Raw genomic sequence first — 24,690 nt, 5'->3', positions numbered from 1 at the left:
ATCTTGCAGGACTTCTTCATTTGAGCTCCTTCCTGTGCCTCACTGACCGGTATCTAGTAGTCTATATACAGCTGTCACAGAAAGAGAGAGAGAGTCACCAGGGTCACCATACCAGCCTGTTTCGCATCGTTAGGTTTAATGCAACGAATGTAGGAGGGTTCTTTGGACATCAGAATTTCCATGAGTTTGGAGAGGCTGTTTTTAAACTGAGTTGCTGCCTAGGAGAAAAGAAAGAAAAGCATGTATGGAGCGATGACTTACAGCTTGTACGTGTGACCGCAGAACAAACCTCAGTCTCCCGGCTTCAAGTGTAAGAGGTTTGCATTTAGATTACCACATTACATGCATTTGTTTTTAAAAGAGGAAACAGTCCCACTTCCATCCAGCTCTGCTGTTCTTACCGTTTCAGGTCTCTTTTTGTCTGTCAGCTCTGTCCTGTCAAAACACTGATTTATGATTGGATTCTCAGAGTTGCACATGGTCTGCAGAGAGAGACGTTTTCAGAGATAAAGTACAGAGCATTCTTCAGAGAACTATCAAAGAAACACGGGACAAAACTGTTTGTTTGGGGTTTTTTGTTTTGCTTTTTCGTTAAAAAATGAACTTTGGGCACCTCTCTTTGTCTTTTCATAGTGCAGCCCTATGGACACGCGTTCTCCAAGTGGAGTCTAGAGAAATCTTTTCCCATGGGCACCACCCCACTTTAAACCCGACTCCTCATTCTGCCGAGTACTGGAAACGTGCTTTACCCACACTCACCTCCTTCAGGTTCCGAAAGAGAAGGTCATTGTTTTTATCTAGAAAACCTGGAAGAAAAAGAAACCACTCAGGCTGCCACCGCTGTCCTACAGGAGCTTCACAACAAGGCAGGAATTTGAGATGGGAAATTAAGCTGGTTAATCAAATGATGTGTGGAGATATTCTATGCCCAGATTTTTCTTTACTGTTTAGTGAAGCTGTTTTAACTCGGGGGGCAGAGGAAGGGAGGAGGAGAAAAGAGTGAGACGGTGGAGATGATGCACACGCTTACCTGCAACACTGTAGGTGACCTCTCCAGCGTAGTGCAAAAGCCGAAACTCCTCCCGCCCCAGTGACTTGCGAGTCTTTTGGTCAGCGAGCTTGTGCCTGGTGAGAAAGCAAAGCAGCTTCATGAGAAACAAAACATTTGTTTCACTGGGGGGATTCACTTCAAAAAGCATTCGATCCCAGAGCGGGACTGTGCGAACACAGAAGGGGACCCAGAATAAATCTGACTTGCTGATTTTCAAGACCAAAAGTAAATAAAGAGTTATGAACCAGCAAATCATAAAAATGTCATAAAATGTATTTCTGGATGAACTCTCAGCTTCCTGGCGAGGTTGCAGAGCAGTCCTGTGGGCACATGAAATCAGAGTAGAGGCAGCAGGCAAGAGGGCAGCGAAGATGCTGGCAGCAGGCTGGCACACTGCTGAGCTGCCGTACAGATCTGAGCATCAGCAGAACGTTCAGTAAGAATAAAAAGACATTTGGAGCTCAAAGTGAAGTAAACAGTCTGGAAGGTGAAGCATGGAACTGACACCCACTGAGCTGGAGCGGCGGCACTACGGATGGGTTCCCCAAGTCAAAGGGGGCATTGGCATCATCTGGGAAGCAGATGTGCGCAGAGGTGAGTCTGTGCAATATAAACAGAAAAACAGTGCTTTCAAAAGCACTAACACTGCTTAAATCATTCTAAGGCAGACACACCTCTGAACACCATTTTACCAGTAAAATTCTGCTCCATGTTCTAGTTACTCATAAGCCTGACTTGAGTCATCAGTGCTGGGGAATGATCTGGCCTAATTCTGCAAACCACAGCTTGCCACACCTGAAGCGCTGTGCCAGACCTTGGAAAAGCCAAGAAGCTGCCAGACTGCAAATCCCTTGGACACACTGGCAGCAGGACGCCAGGAAGAGTCAGTAACAGGACTTTTGTTGCTCCCGTTGTGTTCTGAAGCACAGTCTTGAGAAAAGCAAGGCAGTCAGTGCCAACAACTTACTCTGTATTGTCTCAACTCACAATCAATCTCTCTGCGCAAAACACGATCATCTTTTACGTGGGACCCAGCGTACCTAGGATGCTATTGCCATACACAGTAAGCTGTAATGTTATCTAGGAATAATTAAAGTTCTAGGCTCTGTCACACACTGGGATCCTACCAGGATAACCGCCCTCAGCTGCGTGAACACTCACGTGAGAAAATGAGGGTGGTTCTTCACAGTTTCCTCCAGTTTCTCCAAGAATGTTGTATCTGTGGCATCTCCAGGTCTCAGACACTCTTCATCCTACAAACACACGCATTCTGGTGTTCATTTCCTACTGTGCTTGTCAGCGCGCAGGCCAGCTTCTCTAATTGTGTCTCACTGAAACACTGCCCCAGTTCCACCTTTTGGCCTTTTACAGGTAGGACAGCTCTCAGTTCAGCAAAAAAAAGAACTGTTGAGCTGAAAAGACAAAACACTCCTCCTCCCAGACTGCCTGCTCTTCTCCTCTGCCCAAATAATCCCAATATAAGCCTAGATCTCTTTTTCCTGTGTTCTTCCCCTTGCTTTCCACTACACTGCCCCAAATTTTTAATTTAAAAAGGTGTTGTCAACTCACCAGAATAGAAATGATGCCTTTGAATTTCTCTTCCACCAAATCACAAATTATTTTGTTATTGAAATACTGAACCGGTTCCCACTACAAAGACAAGAAATGACATTTGGGTGAAAACAATTCTAGACTGGAAAAAAACGTGAAAATTTCAGAACATTTCAGACAGCACCTTACTTAAACAATCTTTATGTCAAATTTAAAACACAGCTTTTTCACTCATCAAGTTTGTTTCCCTAATATTCCCCTTAAAAGCATTTTTTCTATCAATAAAAGATTGGAATGGCATTACTCAGCCCTAGCTGTATCACACAGAGTGACCAAAGTGTTTTGAAAAGAAAGGGAAAAGGAAAGTTCTTTAATTAATTTACTTTGCAGACCGCTATTAGCAGCAGCTTTTCTAATCATCTGCCCTCTGGCCTGCAGGAGGTGTTACAAAGGAGAGAGTGGAAGCGAGGACGCCGGCTCTTACCGCTATGCCTTCCGCCTCGTATTCCTCTTGCTCTGACTTTAATGTGAGCTCTATGAAGAGTTGCTGCAATTTTTCATTACAATAATTAATACAAAACTGCTCAAAGCTGCAAACAAAAATCAGAAAAATAATCACTAACACTGTACCACAAGTAAAAGAAGCTATAGTCAGTGGGCAGCAGCATGAGTGTGTCTCTGCGTACATCAAAAGAAAAAGAAGAGATTTAGTGAAATGTTTATTTACTGAAGGTATACATTTAGGAAGTTTAGTGAATCTCATGAAAGACTACCAGGAGGAGGGAAAAACAGACATGAACACTGGAACACAGAGGAACAGAAAAACTTTTAAGAAGGGCCCAATAACACCGCAAATTTCAGAGTCTCGGTTCATAGCTATCTGCCAGAGTCAGGTCCCAGACGCTGCTGCAGTCCCACACACTGGGGACGGTTTTACAGCCGTGTTTTCCTGTTCACAGCACTGTGGAAAGATGCCACAACAGCCACCACTGTGCCAGAGCGCTGAACAAGGGAATAGTTCAAGCTATTGCGGGAATAAGCCCCAAACAGGCAACAGTGTCTTTAAAAAAACCAGGAACATTAATGGCGGTAAATGCTAAACATTAGCTGGATGCCCCAGGTGTTAGAAGCCCTGTGATTATCAGTTATTCAACCGGTTTCCTGAAGTTTAAACATCAGCGCCTTCTCTCTTACTACAAGAGCCAGAGATGGCATGTCTTATTTCACAATGGAGAGAAAGCACTATAAGGAACGGAGTAATGTAGACTTTACTCAAAACTCAGAGACAATGATTGAAACAAACCTGTTGTGCTGGAAAACCTCAAATCCATAGATATCAAGCAATCCTAGAACTGTTGTGCTTCTCCAGCCCGGAAACTCTCCTTCCTGTAATAGGGTAAAAAAATAAATGTTGATGTGTACTCACAGCTACCACTCATCACTGGACCTTACCCATTCAGTTACAGTATTTCCTCCTTACCCTCCTCTTAATGGAAAACAAATTAATTTAGAAACCGCTGTGCAGCATGGAGCTTACCATTTCTCTGCTTTGCAGCTAAAAGATCTGAAACTTCTTTTCACGTTTGGTTGGACATCAACGAACACAAAGTTCACTTACCTTGTACGCAAGAGACTTGTTAACCTTGTTCACCAGCCAGGAGAAAGTGCGCCCGTATATTGCCTTAGCAAGCGCATCCCTCGCGTAGGCTGCCTGCTCCAGGTTCAGAGGGCTGACCAGCTGCGTGCAGAAGAAAAAAAGCCACTCAACAGCCATTCCATGAGAGATTCAGTTTCTCTAGTTCACTGTTAACGAACAAGCACTCGACAGCATCCTGGGCTCAGCTCACATCGCTGTCTCCCAGCCGTACGGGCTGCGAGGCACCGTCAGGTTGTTGGATTCCTGCACCGACAACCTCCTCTGAGAAATGAGAGGTGAACTGTTTCGTTCTGGTAAGAGAGCTGACAGCGTATCACTAGCTTGATTTAATTCCATGTGCTTCCCAGACCCCCAGTTCATGTTCTTACCTCTTCCCCTTTTGCTATGATCTTCTTGTGGATCAGTGCATCTCGAAGAACAGAGCCCTCAACTGCTAGAAGCTGCAAAGGAGCAGAACGTTAATTTTTGAAGCAGTATGTTCAATTTATAAGTTTTAAGACATCAGAAAGGCTAGTTCCTAAAAATCGCAGTCCAGTGAAACAACCCTTTTTTTCCCCATCCACACTGCAAGACGTTTGCAGCATCAGCCCTTCCCTTTCCTCCTGCACACCACCACCTTTCTGCCAGTGATACGACCTAACAAATAAACTGGTTTGATTGTTCCGGCACAAAGAACTGACAAAGCAAAGCCACCAAACTCTTCCCCAGAGTAGGTCCGTTCCTATCCCGCTGCCCGAAGGCAAAAACCTCAAGTCAGTGGTGCACCAAATGGCAAACAGAGAAGCTGTCCACTAAAGGGGTTTGATGTTCATATTTGCATTTCAGTGAGGTCAAATAAAAGTAAATTTATGAAAACGTCTAAATCATATTCTAAAATGACACGATAGCACCAAGTTCAAAATAAGGAAACCTCTCTAATTCACCTTTAATGTAACGTATCTCTAACTGGTGGTACTCACCCTAGCCAGGTATTTAATCTGGTTCTCTGTAGTGACCTGAGCATTCCCTTGCTCATCAGCGGCAAACTGCACGTTCCCCAGATGCAGAACGCTAGCCACAATGCTCAGCAAGTCCTAGGATGGAAGCAAGAGGCAGAAACTAGGATGATTAAATGAACACGCAGTGAGATTTTCACGTTAATTAACATTTCATTTTTTTTTTCAGGTTTTCTGCAGAGAATACATTCATTCTGAAGGCTGCCTTTGGTCAGAAATAACAAATCAAAACCAAAAAACTCCTTAAGAGAGAAAAATCAGCTGTGCCGTTAAACACGTCTTACCTCCACCTCGTTGTCACTGAAGCCGATAACAGACAGGGCTCTTCGCACAATTTTCCAATCATTTTTATCATTTATGGAACTGACCCTTGCACAGTGACCCTAAAAAGACATGGTTTGATATAAATAAGTAAATAATTTTCAAAGATGTGTTACTTGTGCTCAGTCCACTTCTGCCACAAGCTTCTTTTCATTGCAGACATCTCATTTTTCAATGTTATTTTTCAAGTGAGGGAAGGAAACTACAAAGTCAACTGAGAATCTATCGGTCCTATAACCACATTAAAGAATTACTAGTTAACGCACACCTTTACTAAATAGTGATACTGCTGTGGGCTCTTCTCGAGGCCCAGCCTTCGCAGCAAGTCCTCTTCCCCTCCTTCTAGCAGCTGGTAGAAAATGTGGAAGTTCCTCTCTCCGTGATTCTGGTGCACAACTCGGGATTTCTCCAGGAGGTAGTTCAAGATGTGGCCCCCGACAGGAGCCCCCTAAATCAAACCAGATACATTGAAATAGTTCATCGACACAGAGGAAAGTGTTTCTGCTTCTTGGTGGTCTGTTCAAATGGGATACAAAAAGACAGGCTGCAAAAAGTCAGAAAATTATCTGTCATTTTGTATCACGATCTATCTCAGCTGGGACACAGAGGCAATTTGAGTTTTGAGATGTAGGCAGAATGGGCTACCAAGTCAAAATAACGTGCCGTTATAAAGATCACGGCTACAGCACGTGCTGAACGGGATCGTCTTCAGAAGGAATTCAGCACAAAGGAAAAGCAACAAAGCAAAATGGAGGATTACACATTGAGATGTTTAAAAGCTCCAGTACGTGGAGCTGCTCAGTTGTTGCACTACGTTGTTCTTCACAGTGCGGGGCAGTTCAGGTCAGAATCGAAACAAAGCCCGTGCAAAGTGACACAGGACAGACTGTCTCCAGACCACAGCTGGCTGACGTGGATTTAGTTTGGGAGTATCCACTGGCACGGTGCGCATATACTCCAGAAATGAGAGGGTTTAATCTCGCTGTCTCCTTATACAGAGAAATGAGGGAAGGAAGGTGTGTTCTATAAAATCCTGTGGAACCAAACTTTGCAGTGCTTTGCACTGACTCTGCTCACGCCATCATCAAGGGAAAGCAAAACAATCGCTCCACACACGCATCGGTAGAAGAAAGCCCAGGCACAGAGACCTGCTACGACCGGGACCAGCTCCGAAGTACAAAACAGTTCGGTTTAAGTTACCCTGTAATCAAACTGCACATCCATGTATTTCCCAAATCGGCTGGAGTTGTCATTCCGAAGGGTTTTTGCATTTCCAAAGGCCTGAAATGAAAATGATTAGAGAAAAATAAGTAAATATCAAACCAGATTATTTATAAACACATTGGTGAAGCTGACGGTTGTTTATTTACTGCCATCAAAGCCTTGGTTGGTCCTTTTCGCAAGGGAAACCAAGGAGGAAACAGATTGCTGCCCAAATTCTGATGCTGATCTTTATACCCAACGCAAGCACTGCAGATGGAGCACGCCTCTGAAAACAATTCCCTCCCCCCAGCACGCGTATTTTAATGCCAGTTCACTGCTGACAACATATGTCATGTCTGACAGTCTTTTCCAAGCTTCCTCTTCCATCCCAGCTGTTTACTCGCAGTCACCCGCAGTTCCGCTCACAGCGGGCGCGATCCTAACAGGCCTAGGCTCTCCCCTCTCACGGGGAGCACGCCTTCGCCGTCCAGGTTTGAGTACGGAGCGGAAATATCAAGGGGAACTACAAAGTCAGCTCAGGGCTGGACACTAGAGGACACCACAGCACTAGGAAATGCACCCCCGTGGATCAGAGAGCAAGGCTGCCCGCAGCAGATGTGTCCACTTCTGGCTCTGCAAACTCAGGCAGCACCCCGGAACTCTCCCACGCCAAAACGCCGCCTCCTCCCCGCAGCCTGGCTACTCCAGAACTGGACTGGAAAGGGCCAAGTGAGCTCAGCAGCAGACAGCCATTTCTTTGGCATGGGAAGCAGAGCGGGATTCCCCTGTGTGCGGCGCAAACGATCTGCCCGCACGCCCTGAACCAGCGTTCCCAGTACAGCTCAGTTGTGCCCCGTGGGGTCCGGCTGCCCCCAGCCCCTCAGCCGGAAAACGTGCGTGCTGCTGGCATGAGTCAACATCAAGTTTCAGGCTCTCCAGTTACCTCCAGGACGGGATTGGACTGTAACAGGCGGTCCTTCACTGTTTCGACCTGCTGACTGGCCGGACAGGTCACGGCGTAGTACTGCAGGATCTTCTTGGTGGCCTCCGTCTTGCCAGCCCCGCTCTCCCCAGAGATCAGAATACACTGATCCTTCCTCTCCGTGCGCAGGGAGCGGTACGAGTTGTCTGCGATAGCGTAGCTACGGGACAAAGATAAAGCAGGCATCAGTTTGTTTTCACAAGCGAAGGGCAGAGACTCCTCAGCAAAGACTGATACGCAGTGCGGACTCCCAGCAGAGGCACCTCAAAAAGACGTGTCCACGGGCTGGGGGAGAGCGCGTTGCTTCTGCACACCAGTCACGGACACAGGAGATTGCTGACATCTCTACACACGTTTTTCAAGGCCAGGTTGGCCGGGGCTCTGAGCAACCTGATCTGGTTGGAGATGTCCCTGCTCCTGGCAGGGGGTTGGACCAGATGGCCTTTGAAGGTCCCTTCCAACCCAAACCATTCTATGATTCTAAAATTTTAGCCATTGAGCCAAGTTTCTGCAGGGTGACAGCACAAATTATCAAATTCCTTCAAAAACTGTTATTTTGACTCTCTCTGAGAAGATTTTCTGTAGAAGACTAAATGGGGCAGAAAAAATTACTTTCCTAAATACACATGACCTCTCAACATTGGTCCCACAGGACAAAAAAAAAAAAAAATAAAAATAAAAGCTTTATATTCAGGAAACATCTTGTTTTCCAGCAATCTTTATTCTAGCTTATCTCTTAAGTGACGACACACTCAGAAGGTCACAACTGCACTTCGCTGTCTGGGTGGCTCCTGAACAGCCCAGCCTCTCGCTGCTTCTCTTGGACGGCAGGAAGAACGGGATAAGCCAGCACAGACTGATAAGCACCCTGCAGGAGACAGAAGCTCCCATCCAGCTCAGGCCAAACGCCACCCAAAACACCAGACAGTTCCTCCTGCCTGCACACAGCCAGGGTTTATTGCTGCTTCTTCTTCCTCTTTTCCTCCCCACCACAGACCAGACAGGATCTCACACCAAGAACCACGCCACGCTTCTACGGCACCAGAGAGCAGGGGGACGAGTCTGGGAACGGCGGCCACTGCTTACAGAGGGAGAGGAAAAAGACCGGAGAGGTGCGATGGAAGAGGATAAAAGAGGAGCTCATATAACTTTTTAACTCTCACGCTGTGAAATTAATCAGAAATAATCACACCGAAATATCAGCCGTGGCCTTCTCAAGGCTATTAATACTTGGTGCTAAGGCAACACCAGGGAGCTACCTAGCAACACAGCTGTGCGCTTACCCCACTAAACTCATCAAGTCCTTCCTCCCCATCCAAATCCTGTCTCTGGAGTATTTCGAAAACAGTTAAAATTGAAATTTAGTTTACATTTTTTTCAAGAACTGCCTCTAGACCGCGTGCCTTTATCGGGTGGTTTTATAGCACTGTAAGCTCGAGCGGAAAGCCAGCAGTCGCTCAGACCACATACAGAATCGCTTTCCTCCAAGATGTTGACGGTCCCCTTCGCAGCCACCATCTCTGAACCCCCGCGCGCTATAAATAGGGCAGGATGTGACAGATCGCTCTGGGAAGTGTGCTGTGCTTCAAGCTCATCAGAGTAACTTTTCTCCTCTGAACGACTACGTGTGACGCACTTCCCAGAGAACCCAGCGCTCAGGCCTTGCCTTAAACTATTTTGACGCTGGAATAGCAATATTGAAGTACTTTGGCTTTCTAGAATCAGTTTAAAACAAGAAAAAAAAGAGGAAAAAAGACACCTGAAATACTGTCGAAGGAGAAGCATCGAGTACCACAGTACAGAGCATTTCAGTGCTCCCCAGAATATTTGTAAATGCAGAAATAATCAAATAATGTAACATTTTTTAACGTAACAACAAAAACAGTCAGCAAAAATACTGTTTCCCCCGCTGGAGCAGCAGTATTCGGTACTGCAGTTCTCACGGGTTTACTTAGGAGCTGCAGGTTTTACAATTTATTACGGGTCTGGCTAAAACAAGAAAGAAAACAGCCTAAGAAATTCTCACCCAAGGAGCCAGCAGCCCCTCAGAGCGCCCTGATCACAGGCAAAAGCGGCTGCACCCAGGCCAGGTCTCTGCCCGAAGGCAGGGCTGAAGGCAACCTGTGCAGCGCCAACGATCCAGACCAAGGGGAGAACTCCGCAGGTTTGAAGGCAGGGGTTCTCAGGTTTAATCATCCCCCATAGAGGTCCAGACAAAAAGCCTGGAACACTATAAAAATCACATTTTTATCCTAAAAAATGCAACTTCCAAGTGTTCAGCCTTTCCCAAGTAATGGTGTTTCTCTCCTTCTCTGTGCTTGCAGAGCATTCTGTTTTGCTTACTCTCCTGGGCTATGTGCCAGTCATAAGAAACAGTCCAAATAGTTCCCTCAAAAATAATATCATTTACTCTTCCAAGACCTCTTTAAAAAAGAAAAAAAAAAAAGAAAAAAAAAGAAAAAAAAGCATTAAAAAAACCTCCAAGAGGTGCTCAGGATTTGGCCCTTGGTTCTGAAAGAAAACATTTTGGAGCCAAATGTCCTCAGCTCTCGGTTATCTTTCTCTTTCAGTCTGACAAAAAAATTCAAACGCTTTCAAAAATAACTTTAAACCTCAAACTTTTTTTTTTTTTTTTTTTTTTTTTAAAATGGGAAATTGGGAATGCTCACCAGGCCAGACCATGTAAATAAATACATTCCTTGTTCCAACAGGCTGGCGGTATCTTAGCAACGAGGGAAATACCAGATAAATATTGGTCAGGCAGCAACAGCAGAGGTAGGAAAGAAAGCACCGCACACAGACGCACTCTTTCCCCTGGTTAGCCCCGCGCTGAACGAGCGACGCAGCGGCAGGGGAAACTCGCAGACCCCAAGTAACCCTGGAACAATGAACTCCTGTCCTGCCAGGGCTGGGTAAGCAGCGCTGTTCCTCCAGCCAGGAAGGAACCGACTCCCTTTCCAAATCCCGCTCTCGCAAAGGCAACTCATCCTCTTTGGAGAGAGGAACAGGAATAGAAAGAGCCGAACACCACACCCTCCGAAGGATCCTTTATATCTCTACGATTTTTAGCGCTGCGTCTGGGACGAGGAAAAGCCCGATGTGCTTGTTTTCACACGTCATTCCTGCACACGCCCGCGTGGGAACGGCACAAACCGCACTGTTCACCCACAGGCCACTCACAGGTGAGGAGAAACTTCATAGAAGCTGACACCACGGTATCGCTCCATGTTCTGTTTAGTGTAAATTTCCAGTTCCTTGTACGGATTAACAGACACCAGAACGGAGCCAATGTACGTCTGAAAAAGAGAACACAAAGAGAGAGGTTACAGAAGGTCTGGCAGCAGATTCTCTGAGAGCCCAGGCTGCTCTGAAGGCCGTAGGACGTTGACAAGAGCTGCCCACAGCGGTGGACTGGGGATGGTCCTGAGGGCTTCCAAAGAGGCCAAGGGTGCTGAAGAAGCGACCTCTTAACAAAATGGGAAGGAGACTGCAGGAGTTATGCTAGACACATTATCCTTGCTGAAAACACGGCACCTACGCACGGTTTTAACAAGCAAGAACACTGGATTACTTCTGATAAACACTTGGGATCGAGTTCAAGCCAAAAGCCCACCACAGAGTGAATCTGTGAAATGGAAGAACCTGGTGCGAGTTGGATTTTCAGCGCTGGCAAGACCTGTAAACACCAGCAGACCTCAAGTGGAGCACTGCAAATGAGTCCCTCCATCTGTTAACACGACAGCATCCCAGGCTAGTTCTGACACAAGCAACCATGGTCTACTAAAGCTGATACCACCGTCTCCAAATCCCTCTAACTGGGATGCCTTCCCAAAGCTATGGTACATCTTCTGCAGCAAACACCCAAATTCAGGTCACTGATGATCACTTTGGCTTCTGCCACTCTGCTACTCACATAGATCAGATTCTCCTTGAAGCGCTTGCGCAGATTTTCAATAAACGCCGCTTCGCTGGTGAAGTTCTCGAGCAGGACGAAATCCTGCACCCCGACGCGGTCGCGGGCCGTCAGAGCGCTCTCCATGGTCAGCCGAATTCCGTTACTCCCCACTCCCTGCAACCAAAAGCAGAGGAAGGTTGGGATATCTGAGGCTTTGCATGCAGCTCACCCAGTCCACAAGAACAATCGACCGCAGTCACCCACGGGCAACCTATAAACAGGAGAAGGTACCAGAATAACCCCACCGCTGCTGAAAACACTGGTCACTGCACACTAACGCTTCATCAGCTGGGTTATGCTAATTGCTTTGACGGAAGACAAGCCAGCATTAGGGAAAAGTTATTGCTGAGTTCCCAATCACTTTAAAGGAATCAATCAATCACACAGGCATTTCATAAAGAGAATAAAACTTGGATTTCCTTTCCCAGACATCCTTCAGCAGGAGTCAGACTGAAATGTGTTCTCCCTGCTTTTCTCTCTCATTTCATAACGGGAAGTCGTTTCGAGGTAAGGAATCTTTCATGACTAATGATGATTCATCTCATGAGCAAGGAGCTTCACATTGCTGACCAATTTAAAAGCTTTAGCAAGACACCCAATGGGAAAATTCTGGGAAAATTCAGCACTAATGAGAAACAGGCATTTCTGCATCCCACGCCACCGAATTTACCGTGACACTAACATCTATCCCATGCACCAAGCAACTTTTATTCCCTGACCCTCTTTTAAAGGTTACATTTTCAACGTGATGCCATTCAGACACAGCCATCTTTGGAAAACACAGGTCTGCTAACTCCTTACTTCATTCAACCTCACGAACTAAAATAGGGAGTGGAAATGTGCAACAAGCGACTCGGTCGCTATTTGTGGGGAAAATTTCTACACAACGGAGAGACAATATATGCAGCACAGAAGATGAGAGATACTACAGAAATTAGAGACAGGAGATAGAACGCATTAAAATTGCCTCATATCTGTCTGCATTTCCTCATCATGTTCTTAAATCCTTCTTACTTTGCTAACTCCTCACAGAAAGCATCCTCGTAAAGCATTTCCCTAAAGCACCGATGCACTTCAGAGAATCTGTTGTTATACCCTGGGATGTTGCCAGCACTGGCACAAACGCCACTGGAGCTCATTCCCAAACGGGCTCACGCTAAAAGCAACACCCAGGCACCCTCTCCTGTGTTAGGGCTACGAACCGGGAACGCCGGACCCCTGCTGCGACACCGTCGTCCGGCCCCAAAACCCTGCACAACGATGCAGACGGTTTGTGCTGACTCACGTTGTCAGGTAGTTCCCTTCCTGCTCCTTCTCAAGATAAAACAGCGGTCAGAGCACAGGGACTGACGGCGTGCAGGGAAGAATAAAAAAAAAAATGAAAACAACCCTGGTCAGAAGAAAATTTAGCTGAAGTTTTGTTAAGTAGGAAGAAAGGTAAGATCCACTGAAGTATGAATTTGGGCCCCAACGGGCACAAATTCCCTCAGTCTCCAGTGGTTCAGACCTACCAATCATTTACCAATGCAGTTTTGCCTATTTCTGCAGTTAGAGTTGGCTTCCTTCCTGAAAGCCCAGCGCCTGGGCGCAAGTCATTGCATGAAACCAGCAGCTTTCAGAAAGAAAAATTAGTTCCTACAACCTGCTGCTAGGAAATCTCCAATCCAGATCCACTCTAATGGCTCAAACACCACAAAGAAATACAATTTTAATTCCCTTTTTTATTTGTATTTTTTTCAAAGTGGTTTCATGGTCTGGAAGGTCTGATCTCTAAGGTTTGAAAGATCCAGGCTGGGAGGAATTCTGCAGATACTGCCATAAGTAATCTTCTCTAAATGCCCAAAACTTTCCAAGCCAATTCCTCCACGCTTTCAGCAAACTGCTTTGTTGGCTTCTTCCACCCTTCTGCCAAGCTGCAGAGGAAAGGGATGAGCCCTGGAGCAGGAAGGTAGTGAGATAAAGAACAACACTGGCAAAATAAACAGGGATAAATCACATAGAAATAAACTCTGCCTAGAAATCAGAATGCTTCTATCAGGGCAGTGCAATCCTGGAGCAGCCTTTGGACAAAGTAACGGGAACAAAGGCAAAACCAAAAGAAAATAACTAGTTTTCAAGTGGGTAAGTTTCTGAATACAGATTTAAAAAACAGCTGCCTCACAAAAATGACTGAGGAGAAACTTCCACCCTCACGCAGTTAATCCCAGCTTATATAATCCTAAAGACTTTCACAGAAAACGTCACTTAGCATTTCAGCAGGTCTTTCATCAGCCACTCCCTCCAGCCCAGGACAAACCGATCCCAGCTGTACACATCCAGCCGAAGGAAGCGGCGATCTCCCCTGCTCACAACACAGCAATCGGCGCTTCGGCCGCCTCCTCCGGGACAGGCGGTTAAGGAGACGCGGCTTTCACTTTCCTCCACGCTTTTTTCTTCTCATTCAACTCCAGCCTCTCTCCGTGAGAATAAAATAGCTACCTGAAACTTTCAGTCAGTTTAAAAAAAAAAAAACAAACAAAAGAAAAACCAAAACCCCAGCCAAACTCTAAATGCAATTTTTCAGCACCAATTAAACATGACCAGGTTACCTAGTTGACGTGATGCAGGCAGATCCTCCCAAATATAAACCTTAATCACTGACGTACCCTCCCAAGCCTAAGTTCAACACAAATATAAACATCGGTCCTAAACCACAGCTGAGCAATATGCACGTCTCTCTGCCAGCACTTGCTCATCTGCCTTCCTGCCTATGTCCAAGTCTACCACCAACTTAAAATGCCAACGTTAACTATCTGACTGTCGGTAACTCCAACAGACGCAGCATAAAAAGAGGTGAAAGTAAATCCTTTTCACAAAATGGAAACAGAACAGTAACACAGAAGGAAGAAACTGGGGAAAGAAGACACTATTTAGAAAAATGTCACCACAGCGATGACCGTATGTTCCTACTGAACGATGAGCGTGACAATAAGGCACTGAATAAATTAACTAAAGTGTTAATTATTTTATGTTAGCAGGCAGACATCAAATCTGGTGGCCGTAAATTAATGCTAGAAAACTCAGGCTGGGGGGTTAGATTTGTTACAGCGAAGCTAATTAACCATTACAGCAGCTTGCCTACGGACAGGACTGGCTCCCTCAGCATCTTTGCAGCAGATTTCTCTCTGCCAAAAAGCCTCCGGCTGACGCACGGTTCATTTACAGCATCCTCTGCTCGGTGCTCTGCGTGAGAGCGGCTCGGGCAGCTCCGAGAGCCCTGTGGCAGGGAGGATATATTCCAGATAATGAGGAGACTACGGGCTGTGGGGGTCTGGTTAGATCCTTCCTTGTGAAAACCAGTTTTTCTTGAAGCTGCTAAGAGGGTCCAGTGGCAGACGAGGGGTCCTGACAGCGAGAACCCAGGCGAAAGGGCCGTTCCCCCTGCCCCCTTTGGCATGCACCGGTGCTAGCGCTTGTGCAATAAACCAGACTGGAAATCTGACATGGGCTAAAACCGACTTTTAATTTTTTTAAATTTTAATCCAAGTCATTTCCCCACACTGGTTCCACACACAATCACTCGCACTGGACAACAGATACAGTGGCACAAGATTGGGAACGGCAGCAGAGATGGGCAGGAGCGAGCATTTCGGCAGCAGGGCCGGTTCCTGCCGTGTTTAAGCGCTCACGAAGCTTCCACCTAAGAGGCAAGTTATGTATAGTCCTCCACCACCAACCCAGAAGACATCCCCCTCCTTCAGACTTTGCCTCCCTGTGGTGCACGTTACCGCAAGCGATCACCTTTCCCTAAGCCGAACCAAAGCAACTCACAAAGCCAGCAAAACAACAACCAGGAAAAAAGAAACTGGCCGTTTTCTGTCAACGTAGGGAGCTGAATCACCTCAGCAGGGGATCAAGGTGAGCATCAGATGCAGGCCAAGGAGGAAAGGGAGCCCGGGCGCCCTTCAGACAGAAATAGGTGGGTAGGTTAGCTCAGCCCTACGCAGCCGTCAAAAGAAGGAGCAGGCTATGCATCCCTGTGTTTGTAGGATACACCATGCTCACGCCACGCCCCACGCAGGCTGCAAACAGGGAATTGCAAAAATCCAAGCAATCTCCATCTGATCTCGGTGCCTGCGGGCTTAGGAGGGCCTGGGCCCGCTCTCTCAAAGTCGCCTTTCATCCCGTACTGAAATTACCGGCCTAACGGTCACTCCTACTTCAGAGAGCACACGCTGACTTTCGCCACGGCATTTCCCAAACCCACCCAAGGTGCAGTTCCCAGGGACTCCTTCCCACCATGTTTTAACCCACTCTGTGCTTTTAATCTCTTCTCCAGAGCCGCCAGCACAACAGTGGCTCACTGCCAGGAAAGGAAAAGCCGTTCGCTCCCGAATGGCGGGGACGGAGCCAGCACAATTACCCAAGCCGTACTACTTCCACATGCCTTTCGCTTCCGTGTGATTACATTTTGAGGAAAGACTTTCAGCTGGTGTAAACTGGTGCGGCCCAATGCAGGCCATAGAGCCAGGTTTACGTTGGCTGAGGTTCCGGCCTTTCTTTGTGTTCATACAACAGAGTCAACAAGACCAGAAAATACCCTTCCCAAAGAACTCCGGGGAGTACAAAAGCACCAAGACTATGCCAAAGAGTTTCCTAAACTGAACTAATAAGTCTCCAACACATTATTATGAAGGTGTAAACAAACATTTTTTCTTTTAAATTATGCTAAATGCCAAAGTATGATAAAGACTTTCCTCTGCTTAGGACTCGGGAGATCCAACGCACCTCAAAAATGGAAACCAAGACCTTTTGGTTTGCACAACAAAATTCAAAGTACTTGAGTCACTCTGAGTGCATCAAGGAAATTTTCTTTTGTGACAGAAGATGGAGGGCAACTCTGCCACGAGCAAAGGAGTTCAGGGCTGATGGGAACAGAGCAGGAAACTCCCCCCACTGCTTTGTCCATCCATGGTCTATGGCTGTGCAATACCCAGCAGCCCAACATGTGTGTAGGAAGGAGTCTTTCACACCAAAATTTCCTAGCCTTGATCTTCCCAGAGAAGTAACTGAATGGTCAGTGTTGGCACAGCGATTCCAGATGCACAAGTGCTGCTGATTGCTGAGAAAACAGGCAGCACCGGGCAGCTCAGGCAACTCTCACTCCTTCCAGGAGCATCCATGAGTGATACCTGGGAAAGCACCTGGAGTTCTCAAAGTGAATGGCATCATATGGAGCCAGGAAGCTTTATAACAATCTGACCTAGAAAGAAAAGTCATAGAATCATAGAATGGTTAGGGTTGGAAGGGACCTTCAAAAGTCATCTAGTCCAACCCCCCTGCAAGGAACAGACAGGAACAAGATTTCCACATCTAAAATGTCCGTTTTCATATTTTCCTCTGACAATGCATTTTTACAAACTACCTCGTGTGCATTACGTGGACCGGGAGACCTGCACTGAAACGACCGCAGGAAGCGGGTGCCATATGGAAAGGGGCAGGCACCTTTATCTTGGTACCAAGTGAAAGATGACTGATCCGCAGGTTCCAGAAATAGTTACAAAGCCGGGAACGGAAGAACAGGCAAGAACCAAATGCGAACGGGAAGGGAAATCCAGATTAGATTCTGGAAGACAATAAGAAGTCTGAACCAAGAATGAACTTCTCGTGGGGAGGTGGCAGTCAAAACACATTTGTCTCCTGGATCGTATGACATTCTTCACTGTCATGCCAAAGCTGCAGGAAGGAAAAGAAATTCCTCTGATTTCCACTCCACTCTACAGCCTGGGAAAGGGTTTGGACACAGCATGGGCTAGACAGCAGAGCAAACAAAACCCAACTATTTTATCCAGGGCCTCAGTTCCTGAGGTGCAGAATGGGATAGCTCTTCTTTTCTTTTACACGGAGAAAGCGGTAACGAAAACAACGGAGGTGGACCTGAATCAAGGGATCTTAGTCAAGGACTCGCTGCCTGCCAGCGAATCCCTGACGGACTCAAGTGCAGTCACCTCAGACGCTCCTCCCGTCTGCCACACTGAAAATGAGCTGCACGTTTCGGACGCAGAACTCTGTCAGTCAGCAGCTGGGCTGGGAAGAGGGTTCCCTGAGAGGAAGCTCCAGGTCTCACATAAGAGCCCTCAGCGACCAACACACGGATTTATCTGCCCCTTCTGAAGCCGCTAGAGCTCAGGCAATAATTTACAGGACACAAATCCCATGTACTGGGCTTGTTTAGTTAAAAAAATGAAATAACAAAAAGGAAATGTCCTTTATGTAAGGCCAATGAAGTTCTTTCCCACAAGGTGGTAAGCCGTTCTAGGCAGACAACTTGAGAAAAATCAGAACTGCCAGACGGAACGGGATCAAAACCAGATAACTCTGACGGCACAGACCAGGAGAGGTAAAGGGAACAACTTCAACTTGCAAAAAAAGTTATGAAGTCAGCAGCTGCCACTCAAGGACCATTTATAGTAGAATCATTTTTTTATTCTTGCTTCTTTTAGAGCAATACATCGCCAACAAAGGAATGTCTGCAGACAGGGAGCACTCGCCCATGCTCAGAACCTGGATCTCCCACTCTGATACTTCCCTCCCGATCCTAAACCACGTGTTGAAAGGAATTAACTACAGAACAGACTATGCGAAAAATTGTATTAAAGAGAGAAATGCTACTTCCCTGACTAATTCTTGTAAATTATTATTATGAAGTCTTCCGTATTTTAAGCAGGGACAAACTGGAATACGTTAAAACATAAAGTAATTGGAAATATAGGAGAAGCAAGCTTATTCTGCTCTCACAAAGATTTGTTACATCCCCACCAGCAAATTGCCTAGAACTTAAATTCTGCCTCCCTCACTTTCCAAGTGACAAACCCACGTAATCTCCCACCCTAAAATGCAACGCAGAATGGGAAATGTGAGCAAAGTATCTACCAAATGCATGTAGGTCATGGGGAGTTAGAACTGTGAAAGCAAAAAGTTCATCTTTTGAAAAACAATAATGCAGGGAGCAAATGTTGCTGCAATTAATTACGACTCCTAATTTATTAATCAATGATATTTGCAACATTTAGAATACTAAGAATCCATCTAAGGACCTCAAATTTAAATCAGAAATGCAAATTATGATGGACCAGAAACCAAAGAAAGCCATGGAGATTTTCGTGGCAAGCAGCTAATATAATGATATTTTCCAGACTTTACTTTTTTTTCCAGGGGGAAGTAAGTTAGGAAAAGAGAGAAGTAATTAGTAGTGAAAACAAAAAAGTAGTTACAAGAACTGATTTGAAGGAGAAAAAAATATGTTACCCCTAAGAGGGGATGCTGATATTTCAATCAACAAGCTAAATATAAAATAGCAGCAAGAAAAATGAACTAGGCAAACCAGAAAGATCACCAAGGCTGGAAAAGTAAATACACTGAATTCCTATATTTAGGGAGTTGACATTTTTGCTCCTGAACAGATGACACAAGCTGTTGCTAGTCAGAAGATGTTGCTGCTCACGGTACGCGCAGCAGCACTACCTGCGACCCCCTGTCCCTCCCACAGAGGCTTCAGAAGAGAAAGCGATGGCACAAAAACCAGAAACCTGGGTCACCGCCCTTCCAAGGGGGTTTTGCCCCTGACTTCCAGATGAGGCCGAGCAGGTGGGAGGGGAGCAGGAACTCCAACACTGCCTACAGATAAGCACCCTGGCATGCACTTGCTTCCCCTGCCCCTTTATTCACTGCCCTCTGATAATTGCCGTTTTATTTTCCTCTAAACGCACACATCCTTTCGTCTCTCTCACACCCGATACCGCGAGTCTCACGCTGCCACTCTTGCAGCCCTCTGCCCCTCCCCACACCAAACATTCCCACCTTCTCCGCTCCATCCCACACGCCCCACACAGCCATTTCAGACCATTACATCTTTCCAAGCCAGTAAAACTTTCCGCGCAGAACAAACACCCAGGGCACGCGAAGGGCACTTCCACACCCACATGTTCTCTCGGAGAACATCAAGCACCACCCTAGACAACATCACTGCTTATCTCACTCTCACGTATCACACCTAAAACTCTTTCTCTACATCCGCTGCCGTACAAAGGTTTGCTGGCTCCTACAGTTCTCCATGCCAACAGAAATCCAGGCACAAGCCTCTCGAGCACCATCATCTCCACCTTCAAATGCGCTGCTGCCAGGAGGAACTAGGTAGGTCCTCCAGAAACTCTGTGCTTCCCTCCATCACCAAGACCCTTTCTCAGACAGTGGCCAACACTAGACTATTGGGGAAAACACGCAAGGATCTCGATTGAGCAGGTACGGGATACTTTGGTCCCGTGCTAACTCTTCCTCAACAGTCAGAACACTTGGATCTACACATATGAGCTTTTCTGTCCTTCTCTTCCAAAATCTAGTAAGTTTACCAAAGTCTTGGACATTCTTATCCAGATAAAAGCCCACATACAGTCCCTTTTATAATATTCTCTCATTCTTGACATCAACATCTTCCAGTGTTAGCAAATTCCGTGGCCCAATCACACATTGTATGAAAATAATCTTTGCATTCCTTTGACAACTTTTAACTTAACCAAATGTCCTTCTTCCTATGTTACAACACAGAAAACAGGAGTTCTGTGGCAATACTGTGCCTTCTCTATGGCACTATTGTATCTATCATTTTTTTCCTCCTCTCTTATTCATCTCTTTTTCCAGGTAACAATCCCAGTCGTCTCAATCTGTTGCCACATACTCATTTTCCTAAGCTCTGGGTGGTTGTCGTGCAACGCACTACGCAGACCCAGGCTTTCTGGTTGCCGCTAAAACACGGACGAAGTTTTGCTACAGTAAACACACCCTGGAAGAACTGAGTGGCGATGAGTCCTTCGGCAGGTATTTCCTGCTGTTTCCCACAGTGACAGCAAAGGGAGCCCGCAGGCAGAGCCCAGCACCAGTACGGCACATCCACATCCTCGTGCCCCTTCCACCCGAGCAAAAGCTCCACCCTTTCTTCTCCCCTAACGCCGCGCACAGCTTTCCCCCTCTCTTCCCACATTCTCAGCTCCCACCTTGGCTTCCTCCTCAAAACATGCATCTCCTGGTTTGTTTTTTTTTTTTTTCCTTTTCACAGAACTTTCCAAGGGAGGGATCTTTGGCAAAGCAGGCTGAAGCATTTCACTTTCCTCCTGAAACCCTGAAAAGTTATCTCCCTTCTTCTCAGACCAGATACATATCCAAAAGCTGCAAAACCACCAAAACAGTTAAATAAATCTTACCGCGCCTCTGAACTTCATTTCTGAGTCCTGCCAGCTCCCGCAGCCCTTGCAGAGACTTAAGTTTACGCTGCTGCGAAGAGCAGGAATCTGAGGACAAGTCCTCTCTTCTGTCAGTTGCCTTTTTTTTTTTTTCTCATGACATTTTCGGTGCAGTCAGAACTCCCTCCCTCCCACCAGTTCCTACTGGAGCACCCTGGAGAGGGCGTTTTCCAAGGGGAGGGCGAGGAACTCTCCTCCCCTCCCGAAGAGGAGCGACCAAGGCACGCAGATGATTAGAAGCAGCCCAAGAGAAGTCAGCTGTCCCCCGCCTGCAGCGTCCCCGCTGCCCAGTGACAGGGAAAAACGGCACGAAAAGTCATCGCTGGCGCTGGAAAAACTGGTGCAGAGCCCAACGCACAAAATCACGGCAAACAGGACAGGAAGGGATGTGCTCCGTTACGGCAAGGTTTTGCACTGAAGCAGCAGCATCGAGGGCTCCCCAAACCCAGTCCCAGCTCACCCCAACCACAGCAGAACCTCCTGGGCTCATAATTATACTCGTAGTCACTCAGCAAACCGAAGGACCACGGAGGGACCAGGGGTAAGACGTAGTTTGCCTCCTCTGCCCCTGCGAGGACTTTGCATATTGGCGCAACAATATTTTATCCCAGAAACATTATCCGCTCTCAGAACACCCACCCTATACGGAGGTCTCTGAGGTCCGTACCACAAACTAACCCGTGCTACCAAGCCAGACCCCTCCTTGTATGACACAGGCAAGCCACTGTTGTGCTTAGTGGCTTGCAAACAGCAGTAGCACCTTCGCCCTTCACCTGTCTCTGATGCCAGAAGAAGGGAAATTCTGATGAGATATTAAGAATTCCCCCCCCCACCAATGAGTGCTGTCAGATACCGGAACAGGGGCCCGAAGCTGTGAAACTCCATCCTTGGAGCCACTCAAGACTCAACCAGACAATGCCTGAGCAACCTGATCTAAACTGGCCTTGCTCTGAAGTGGGGTCAGACCAGAGATCTCCGCAGGTCCCTTCCAACCGGAATTATTCTATGACTCTACTAATTATTTTGCTCCTCAATGGTCTAAGCTATATGTCCATCCTAAAATTAATTACCAGTATAGTAAATAAAGCTACAGATCTGTTGCAGATAGCACGTTGCCCTGGGACAAGCCAAAGTACACAACCCTTCAGGTATTTCAGGTCACAAGCCTGTCACAGAGGAGCGCAGGCAACGCTGCCGTCCGGCAGCTGCTCCAGAGGCCAGGCAGACCCCTGAGGGAGGTAAGTTCTGCCCTAAGCCAAGGCGATTCTCCATTTCCAAGCATCACTGACTTAAAAAAAAAAAAAAAAATCAGTCAGCCATTTGATCTGATTCGTAGCTGCTAACGAAGATGACAAGTGTCTGTCTGCAAGCCTTGTCACAGATAACCACAATCTGCACCAAAAATTGCCACCCATCTCTCCTTTTCACCACCCTCCTAACGGACCCCTCTCTTCAAATCATCTGTAATATGGGACTCACAATTAGCCAAGAGCACGGAAGATGGCTACAGACCAGATGCAGGTTTATCCACAGCAAACAAGGCAAAACAGTGCAACACGACCAGCTCATCAGCGGAATTTTCGGAGGTCCTTTGCTTTAAAACACACGCAGCCACATCTGCACAGAGCAAACACAAGCCCGATTCAAATTCAATGCCTAATTTTCCTCAAGAACCTTATCAAAATTAATGAGAACGTAATCTTTCCTGCTGTGCATGGCCTCCTGAAAAGAGACTACCGCAGACTCTCTCCTGCACCTGCTCAAATAATTCTGAAATATGGTATCGCCCTGAAGCTGCTATCCCACAGCGTCAGCCAGCATCACCAGTTCATGACTGTGTGCAGGTGAACAGAGGTGGGAAACTCAATAATGCCCTTTCATTGTCATAAAGCTCTTGGAGGATGGATTTTTTTCAAATCTCCTTTTCTTTTTCCTAAGTGGGGAATGCTTTCCTCATCATCATAGGATAAAAGAAGAAAGCAGAAATAAACCAATTCTCTCTCTCTAAAAAGACACTGAGAAAGCCCTATCCTACGCGTCTTCTCAGAACCAACATCACCAGCATCTCAGTTGCCTGAATCCCTTTGAGGTGGTCCCTCATGGTACTCATCACCCACGCTCTGCAGCACCATCAGGCAGATCCTCTAACCACTGAGCATGCGGAGCCATGAAATCATTCCCAAGCTCAACTGCTGATATTTTATGACTGACACTATCTGGACTGAACGCTGCTTAAAGGTTTGGGGTTTTTTTGTTGTTGGTTTTTTTTCCTTATCAAAATGCATAATTTTCAAATTCTATTACAGAAAGGGTAAAGTCAAGCTTTAAAGTAAAACGATTTAAAGCAAAAAGCTAAAAAGCTTTAAAGTCAAGTCACTCAAGGCTGTGCGTGGCCACTGCTCAGACAGGAGGCTATTTAAAACCAAAGCAACGTAGCAGATGTTGTCGGTGGTTTGGTGCAGCACTCCCCTGTAATTAGCTCCGACCCACGGTACTGATCGCAGAGATCCCGCGCTGTGCCGGACGTCACACGTCACAGGATGAAGGTGCCAACCGCTATAAGGATATGGGCTGAAGCCTGGATAACGCTTCTGATGAGAGCTGTGGTGCCACCGGCTCTTCTGCCCCCATCAGATTCCATGGTGAAAAATTATTTGTAGCTCCTCTCAATTCTTGCACAACTCTACGTGGCATGATTTTTAGTCACTACTTATCGCCAACCAGCTGAGGAGGAGTTAGGAGAATTATTAACGGAGGCAGCCTCAGGATGCGTTTCAGAGGTGGGTTTAGCACTGGTCTACCTCAGAGCACTGAAAGACATGGACAATACTCCAAAGCCCTGCTCAGTGCTGGAGCACAGGTAAGATCAAAGATAATCTAAGCTGCCATATCAGCCGTTACAGAACTACAACAGCAAGCCCCAAGCCAGTTTTCTGGGCATAATTAGAGCTGTAGCGCGGTGACTCTTAATTCTTCAGGAGGAGCATGTCAGTTCTCCATCATAATTTCTCAAATCAGCCTAGTTGTAGCCAAACAACAGAATCAATAAAACTCGTGGCAAGTTTAAGTTATGAATTAGTTCAGAGTTATGTTCACAGTAACAACTCCACCTTCCCCCTGGTTTACACCTCCTAACACTTCTCAGAACACCTCGCATCACTGAAAATGCCATCTAAGAGGAGAATATACAAAAGCCCGATATTCAGAAGCACCTTTTTCTTTTTTATGGCTTTTGTTTGTTTGGGTTTTTTTAAAACACATTTCCCTTGGCTTTTTTTTTGCAGGAGAACCTTTTTATTTGTTTATTCACTGGGAAGATCTTGACTCAAAACATTTTTTTTTTTCTGTAGCCAAACTACTGCTCAACTCTTCTTGGTGAGGGAAAACACCCCTGTGTGTGGGTTAGCCTAAACTGGAAGGGGGGGGGGGAAATATATATATATAATTGGAAAGCAGAGATAAGCAACATAATTTTGGTTTAAAAGATCTTGATCCCAGACTACCAAGGTGATAAAACCACACTCTTCCTTTCCAGCAACAAAGCCCAGCCCTTGTCTGTGATTTCTGCCGAGAACGGCTGGCTAGTTTTGTATTACTACCACAGGCAACTACAGGCAGAGCTATGAATCAAGTTTTCCAGGCCTCACCAGCTAGAAGTGAGTCATACAAACCCTGGATTAGAGCGCTGGGATTGCTCTGC

General features: G+C 46.4%; 1 protein-coding gene across 3 annotated transcripts in view; it reads right to left on the bottom strand.

Annotated features, from left to right (window-relative positions):
* The window catches only part of MYO1C (myosin IC), a 57,159-nt gene that overhangs the window by 9,867 nt on the left and 22,602 nt on the right, over positions 1-24,690 (bottom strand). For 2 of the 3 annotated variants that reach the window (XM_086763204.1, XM_086763203.1), the window contains exons 2-18: positions 11,674-11,829; positions 10,941-11,056; positions 7,722-7,920; positions 6,776-6,856; positions 5,844-6,023; positions 5,539-5,637; positions 5,219-5,332; positions 4,628-4,699; positions 4,221-4,340; positions 3,906-3,988; positions 3,087-3,192; positions 2,621-2,701; positions 2,213-2,304; positions 1,031-1,125; positions 760-806; positions 402-482; positions 113-218 (exon numbers count right to left, since the gene is read on the bottom strand). In XM_086763204.1, coding sequence (XP_086619330.1) covers positions 113-218; positions 402-482; positions 760-806; positions 1,031-1,125; positions 2,213-2,304; positions 2,621-2,701; positions 3,087-3,192; positions 3,906-3,988; positions 4,221-4,340; positions 4,628-4,699; positions 5,219-5,332; positions 5,539-5,637; positions 5,844-6,023; positions 6,776-6,856; positions 7,722-7,920; positions 10,941-11,056; positions 11,674-11,829 — 1,828 coding nt within the window. Of the gene's footprint in view, positions 1-112; positions 219-401; positions 483-759; positions 807-1,030; positions 1,126-2,212; positions 2,305-2,620; positions 2,702-3,086; positions 3,193-3,905; positions 3,989-4,220; positions 4,341-4,627; positions 4,700-5,218; positions 5,333-5,538; positions 5,638-5,843; positions 6,024-6,775; positions 6,857-7,721; positions 7,921-10,940; positions 11,057-11,673; positions 11,830-20,951; positions 21,212-24,690 lie in introns of those variants that run through there. The other variant, XM_086763205.1, reaches the window with a different exon arrangement.

The sequence above is a fragment of the Chlamydotis macqueenii genome, chromosome 19, assembly GCF_036417535.1.
Source record: "Chlamydotis macqueenii isolate bChlMac1 chromosome 19, bChlMac1.mat, whole genome shotgun sequence".
NCBI classification, from domain to species: Eukaryota; Metazoa; Chordata; class Aves; order Otidiformes; family Otididae; genus Chlamydotis; species Chlamydotis macqueenii.
This window is presented reverse-complemented; position numbering and strand designations above follow the sequence as displayed.